The 7,430-nt window shown below is 34.9% G+C and overlaps 1 protein-coding gene across 2 annotated transcripts; it reads right to left on the bottom strand.

The window, feature by feature from the left end:
• Window positions 1–1,169: 1,169 nt before the first annotated feature.
• On the bottom strand, window positions 1,170–7,111 carry pcnp (PEST proteolytic signal containing nuclear protein). 2 transcript variants are annotated; one of them, XM_051703666.1, is made up of 5 exons: window positions 6,988–7,111; window positions 5,319–5,533; window positions 5,055–5,129; window positions 4,807–4,862; window positions 1,170–1,689 (listed from the first exon to the last, which is right to left on the bottom strand). In XM_051703666.1, the coding sequence occupies exons 1-5, from the start codon at window positions 7,031–7,033 to the stop codon at window positions 1,581–1,583; spliced, it is 501 nt and encodes a 166-aa protein (XP_051559626.1). In that variant the 5' UTR covers window positions 7,034–7,111; the 3' UTR covers window positions 1,170–1,580. The 2 variants fall into 2 exon arrangements, with proteins under 2 accessions (XP_051559626.1, XP_051559625.1); XM_051703665.1 differs by having other exon boundaries at window positions 5,319–5,536; window positions 6,988–7,047.
• Between the last annotated feature and the right edge of the window lie 319 nt (window positions 7,112–7,430).

Genomic DNA, 7,430 nt, shown 5'->3' with positions numbered 1-7,430 from the left:
CAAGCTCGATTAGACTTCCTATAGCGCCATCTAGCGCTCTGCCCATGCGTCAAGCACTAGGAAGTGTAATTGAGCTTGAAATCATGATCATGCCTAGAGACTACAATGGCAAGATGTACAGAGAACAGGGAATTATATTTTGGTCTGTTCTCTCTCAAAACCAACTGGATAGCCTCAGAAGACATGGATTAAACCACTTTCTAATGGAGTTTTATTGATTACTTTTATGCTGACTTTTTCTCCTTTTTGGAGCTTTTGTAGTTCTGGTCACCATTCACTTACATTGTATGGACCTACAGTGCCGAGATATTCTTCTTAAAAATCTTTGTGTTCTGGAGAAGAAAGTAAGTCATACACATCTGGAATGGCATGAGGGTGAACTATCCCTTCAATCTCATGTGAGTGTTCATGATTTTGTACATTTCAAAATGATAATTAATTTATTTTGGAGTAAAATGTTTTTAACGAGGAAAAAATTACTTAGTGCACCTTATAGCTGATGGTCTTTAGTTCACTTTATTCAGTATAAATGCGATTACTATTGTCCAATATGTTACTAAATGTCCAAGAGGTGCTGATAAACTTCTTGTCCAATTTTGTCCATTTGTACACCATCACATCTCTGACAGATTCATGCCTTCCATGTACTACAAGTAGACCAAATTCAGTGTGACCTACCTAGTCCAAAGACCCTTACCCATCATTCTTTTGGTTGCCACCACCCTCTCATCTATGGAATGATGCTGAAATGGCTAGTAAGTTTTTTTTGTTAATCACACTTTTTACAAATGTATTTGAGATATTAAGCTGTTTATTGGTTATAATGGGAAATGAGAGAATATATTGGAGGTGACATCACTGATACATTTAAAAGCATGAATACTTCAGAATATAACAGAACCCTAGCATTAACCATGTCACTATGAAAGCATATAATAATATTTTTCGGCCCAAAACCAGTTATAGCAATAATGCTGATATCGATTAGACTATGATAAGTGGACAGTATCCAATTGACTTTTTTGACCAATTGAGGTTTGACCATCTGAAATTTTTAGTTTACAAGAATCACTTTTTTCTTTAAGGTTAATTCTGCCTTTAAAAACAGACAAATAACAAACAGATTACAACACAGAAAATTATAATAACTCTTCCTCAGATCCACAAAGTGATACCAAATCTCTCATTTATTAGTGAATTTATGAACTACACTGTCTTCTTTCTTTGTTATGAATGATACTTATGCAAACCTCAACATCTAGACCAATACATTCCATCCCTGAATAACAACACTAGAGCCAAATGATTATAACGATTGGTGTGGCACATTTGGTGGAATTTCAGATAGGGCAAAAAGAACTCCTACAATATTGTACAGTGATATAGATTATTCAAAATGTTCTTTCTTGTGGTTTGCACTTTACACAGGAAGGCTTTTTAAAGAGTGGTTAGCTACAATAAAAAGATGTTTTAGGGCATAAACATTTATTACATATATACATTTGTACAATGTTCATCAAACAAAACAAAAGGACAATTATCTCATTGCCAAAAGACAAGCTATTTTAAGCAGTCAGATTCTACTGATCATTCTGTGTTTTAAGCTTCCTCTCCCAAAGTTTCTGATGGTCTGAGAATCCCTGCTTTCCTTTGTTGAAGGAATTGGGTCCAGCTGAAGTGGGAGTCTCCCTGAAAATCAAGACAACTTGTTAAGTGGATGTTAACAGCGCTGTAAAAAGTCTTATTTCTCATTCAGTGTTGAAAGTGTCGGTTATGTATTAGAGCACATTACTAGTTTTCTTTTATACTAATGAACTGCAAAGGGAGATGTTAGGTAGAATATCCAAGCTGCTCTTTTCCATACAAGAAATATATATATGGGAATTTATACTGTGTTATGTATTTATGTATGCTTGATTATGTAGTTGCTTTGGATAAAAGCGTCTGCCAAATGAATAAATGTAAATACTACCAAGCTCTAAGGAAAGCTTTGTTTACTGAACTGACCAAGCTCTAAAACCTCACATTGTAAATACAAATAGTTATCTCAAATTGTAAAAACAAAAAATAGTTTAGTTTACTTAAGCTTAAATTTGTACTATTCTTACTCATTTTAATGAAGTTACCATTACTCTCTAAACCCTAAAATTTATATTTATAAAAACATTTAAGTGGTCCTAATTAAACAGTACTCGAAATGTCACATTTTGGAATCATAACTCCAAAATTTATACATTCTTTAATCTTTGGCTTCGTGTACTACTAACTCAAAATTATCTAGTACAAAATGTGGAACTGTGTGGAATACCCTTGTGGAAAGCCCTTATGCTTGAATAAATTATGTATGCTTGATTAAAACAAGGGAACTTGCATAGAAAAATAATAATTCCTATTTTAAAATATATCTAGTTTTACAGGTTCCACAGATGCTTCAAAGTTAAATTCAAGGACTTTTCAAGCACATTTTTCGAGGTCGAGATGTCATTAAAACCAATTCTTTATTTGTTAATTTTAAATGCCAATATTTTATTAATTCAGTTAATTTTGTTTTAATAAAACAACACTTATTACAAGTAAAACATATCTCAAGGAGCATCTTTAACTACATATTCTCACAGTAACAATTCTTGGTTCATTCATGACGAAATCGATGTGCAATTGTAGTGTGCTCCCTTAAAATGCACTTCGCTTTCAAATAAGTGAATAACTGGGTCCGTAAACAGTAGTCCATAAGACTCATGTGCTGTGTTCCATCTTTTCTAAAGTCACACAACAGATTTATGTGAGGAACTGACCGGAATTGCAAATGGGTCATTCTCAAATCAATTTGACTTTCCAACTTACAAAATATTGAAATTTTCCGTTCAGTTCAGTTTGTGCCTTTAAGCGCTGAGGGTAAACATTTTGTAACATGCTGACATTCATTTCTATTCATAAAGGACAATTTGGCTGTTGTTCTATCTTTTGATTTCATTTTGTTTCACGAATGAAGTTAAAATGTGAATTTATAACTTTTTAACATGCTTGTAAAATCACTATATGCATATTTAAGCAGCCTATGAACTTTGACCTTAAATTATTTTCCCCACCTTTTTGTATTTAATTTTTTTAAACATAAAAGGTTATAGCATTGATAACACCAATGCCACGAAATCAAGGGACAAACGTTCTTTTTAAATGATTTAAATTATTAATAATAATTTTGTTATGCTTTTTTGCACACTTGTTCGGCCTTGCACTAATGCTTGTATTAAAAATAAGTACAAAATAAATACATAAATAACTTTACATGTCATAGAAGTGGTGTACCAGATGAAGGCAAGGCTTTTTCAGGCAATTGACAATTTCAAATATATTTTCTAAAAAATTTGCAAAACAGAGTCAAGCCATTTCATATCATTAAAGGTTAGGTTACAGAATGATACCTTTTAATTATTTTACTATTTGAAAGCTTTTTCATGACTAAAAAAAGTCAAGGGGCATGTTTGTCAACATATTTTGATATTGACCCAAATGTCAGAAATAACCTATTTTGTGAGCCACAAAGCTCTCTTTAAACAAGGGCAAGATGGCTCACAAAACTCATATAATTTTTTCACTCTGGAGAGTAATTTGTACTTAAAACGGATAGTTAAATCCGCCACAGCAGTATCTATAAGATATTTTTTTTAATCCTCCATTAACAATTGATTGTGTTTGCCTGGGTAGCTCAGCGAGTATTGATGCTGACTACCACCCCTGGAGTCGCAAGTTCAAATCCAGGGTGTGCTGAGTGACTCCAGTCAGTCTTCCTAAGCAACCAAATTGGCCCAGTTTCTAGGGAGGGTAGTCACATGGGGTAACCTCCTCGTGGTCGCCATAATGTGGTTTGCTCTCGGTGGGGTGCGTGGTGAGTTGTGTGTGGATGCCGTGGAGAACAGCATGAAGCCTCCACACGCGCTATGTCTCCGCGTAACGCGCTCAACAAGCCACGTGATAAGATGCGCGGATTGACTGTCTCAGACGCGGAGGCAACTGAGATTCGTCCTCCGCCACCTGGATTGAAGCGAGTCCCTACGCCACCACGAGCACACTAGGCATCGGGAGTTGGGTATTCCAAATTGGGGAGAAAAAAAAACAACAAAAAAACAGTTGATTGTGATTGGCCCTTTCTGAACAGCGCTGCCAAACGTAACAGTGGTCTGTCGTCGTGTTTTTCCGAAAATAAACACATTTCATTTATTAAATGATTTAAGCAACGTATTTTACGATTTTCTATAATTCAACAACTTTTTAAGCACCTCTTGGTGAAAATGGCTATTTTCAAGGGTTTGAAAAAGCCAAATTCAAGTACTTCAAACACCTTGTACAAACCCTGGTTTTAATTCTTATGACTGATTGTTTTGTTGTAGCTGGTTGATAGTTGTGTGAAGTCACCATTAGGGTGATAAGTGTTACCTCTTGTGAACATTACTTCAAAAATTAAGTTCAGTTTACTTGAGCCAGATAAGTATGTTTACTTAAAAAAATAAAATAAAAAAGCATGCAAACTGATTGCCTTAAAAAAAATCTATGGTCAACTAATTTGATTTTACAGTGCACATTTTGCATATTTTCAAATATGCTGCATCGCAATGTCATGCGACAGCCCAGTGACGTCCAACCTTCCGAGACTCGTCTATCGCAACAAAGTAACTTCTGTTTTTGCTTTCAATGAAGAAAAGATAATAAGGTGTCGGAACGACACAAGGGTGCGTACATGTTTTGGGTGCACTATACCTTTAAGATTCATGTGCAATAAATATTAAATATAAAATTAAATCCAACCTTCCAATATTCTTCATCCTCATCTTTGCCTCAGGTGGCATTTCCTCAGGCTCACTCTGAAAAGTAAAATATTGTCAGAATTATTAAATCTTAACATGTAATGCAATGCTTTTGTCAATATGATTAACACATGCAAGCAACATCAATTTAATGTGGACAAATCTGTTCACAGCATGAATTATTGCACAAGTACAAATACAGACATCAATATCTAGATATCAATTTGCACATTGAAGAAAGGCACGCACATCATCATCCTCATTGAAAACAGCTGCAAGTCCAGGTTTCTTGGTAGGTAAGGCAGGTGTGGGTTCTTTAGGTTTCTAAAAGAGAAGGGGGAGGAATGCAATACTTTTAAGTGTTAGAAATTCTCAAGTCCACATACAGTATAACAGTCACATTCAAGTAAAAAAAAAAAAGTCTTGAATCTATCTATCTATTCTAAGGTACGCAGCATCTTTCCTAATAAAATAGCTTACATTGTGACAGAGTACAATGTTGCGTATACGTACACTAGCTCCCAGCTTGATGGAGATGGTGGTGGGCTTCTTTGCTGCCTGGGCAGTCAAACTAAACCCAGTTTTAAGCAATTTAGGAGGCGCAGGCTTGCTTTTAGACTCATCTTCTGGGCTGATCTCATCAGCAGGGCGCTTTCTCAGGCCGTTCCCTGATGCCGTGCTGGAAGAGACAGTCTTAGTTTTCACACTGCTTCCCTTCTCTTCTGGTCCTGCTGGAGGCGAAACAACTTACCAAGGTGAGCGATGTTGCCTTGGAGACCAAAGGTGAGCTACAGTTACCTGAAAGATGAGGGATGCCAGGAGGACCTGCTCAGAGAGCCGCTGTTGAGCCCAAAATCTGAATTCAAACTGGTTTGCATATAACAGTGTGCAAGCTCCTCCAATAATGTGACTTTGAGTAGTCTTAAAGGGATAGTTCACCCAAAAATGAAAAATCTGTCATCATTTACTCACCCTCATGTTGTTCCAACCTGGTATGACTTTCTTCTGTGGAACTCAAAAGGAGATGCCCAACGTTATACTTAACATCTTTCTAGCGATGGGCGGATCGATACTAAAGTATCGATACTTCCGATACTGATGTGGTATCAAGAATATCGATCCTCACATAAAAAAGTTGATTCTGAAGTTTTTTTTTTTAAATGAGTGATCTTATTATTTAGATAACATGAATATTAATGCATCTCATAAGCTTCGAAGTGGAAAAAAGAATTATATTAGCGAATAGCTGCATGGCATCTTAATTAGTTTTTCTTCCGCTCATCTTGACGCGCCAGAAATGCTAAAACACACTAGCAGTCACAGACAGCGCTCACCCTTTCAGTCATAGTGCTCATTCAAAGAGGGAGCAGTGTTTTCCTGAGGTAATGACAAAAAAAACCCAGCATCTGGAGTTATTCACACAAAGTAATGACAAATCTAGACATGACATTTATTATAATGGGCTTGTGTGACACTTTTTACTGGTTTGTTTAAAGTCAGAGTTATTAAAACATCGATAATCTGTAATCCTCGTTAATAAATGATACCCTTATGAAAATTTACCATGGAATCATGACTGTAGTAACCACAAATGTAGTAAGTAACCATGTTTTTTTTTTTTTTTTTGGCAGAAATCAAGGTTGATACAATTAACCATGGCATTACTGTAGATATACATACATAATATACACACACACACACACACACACACACACATATATATATATAAGTAATATTTAGTTACTAATTTTTTCCAAAGAATTCGTAAAAAAAAAAAAAAAAAAAAAAATCAATTTAATAGAGGTATCGATATCGGCGATAGTGAAAATAAGTGGTATCGCCCATCCCTACTTCTTTTGTGCTTCATGGAAGAAAATACGTACAATTATGAAAGAATTTTCATTTTTGGGTGAACTGTCCTTTTAACTGACTGATCGTATTCAGTGTAACGTATTTAGTGTTATTAATATACATTGTTAAATATTATGCATCTATGTTTAACACCCTGTGGGGGGAAAAACAACTCGTCATCCTGCTAATGCGGCTAACTCGCAAAAACTCAAATTCTACGACTTTACAACTTCGTTTTATCCATGCATTCAAAAACGTACGTGTTACAACTATTCTCGAAGACCTTGAATTGTAAAATAATTGTAAGATAGAACAGTTTTGACAGTTTCACCTCCTTCTCTAGAGGGGCCTTCGCTGCTGCACTTCACATTCGCCATTGTTTGAATCTGTTTTTCAGCAGGTACGGCTACCAGATAGGACAAAATACCGCTGCGTTCGCTCAAGCTTTTCCGCTTACAATTTCATTAAATGAGAGCGGAGCAACAGTGCCGTCTGGCGTACACAATGTGCAGAATAATAATAATGATTATTATTATTATTTTTTTTTTCAACATCAAGATGAAGATTAAAATACTAGTCAAAAGTTTGGACACACCTACTCATTCTTTATTAAATTTATAATTTTCCACATTTTATAATTGTAGTCATTTAAACTATGAAATTACTCAAACGGAAGTATCAGAATATATATATATATATATATATATATATATATATATATATATATATATATATATATATATATATATATATATAAACAAATTAAAACTATCT

The sequence above is a fragment of the Myxocyprinus asiaticus genome, chromosome 7 (genome assembly GCF_019703515.2).
Source record: "Myxocyprinus asiaticus isolate MX2 ecotype Aquarium Trade chromosome 7, UBuf_Myxa_2, whole genome shotgun sequence".
Classification (NCBI taxonomy): domain Eukaryota; kingdom Metazoa; phylum Chordata; class Actinopteri; order Cypriniformes; family Catostomidae; genus Myxocyprinus; species Myxocyprinus asiaticus.
This window is presented reverse-complemented; position numbering and strand designations above follow the sequence as displayed.

Coding starts and splice junctions, on each gene's coding strand:
- pcnp (XM_051703665.1), bottom strand. CDS start 7,033: ATGGCGAATGTGAAGTGCAGCAGCGAAGGCCCCTCTAGAGAAGGAG. Junction 5,537..6,987: donor AGGCCCCTCTAGAGAAGGAG/GTGAAACTGTCA, acceptor TTTCGCCTCCAG/CAGGACCAGAAGAGAAGGGA. Junction 4,863..5,054: donor TTTTCAATGAGGATGATGAT/GTGCGTGCCTTT, acceptor TTTACTTTTCAG/AGTGAGCCTGAGGAAATGCC.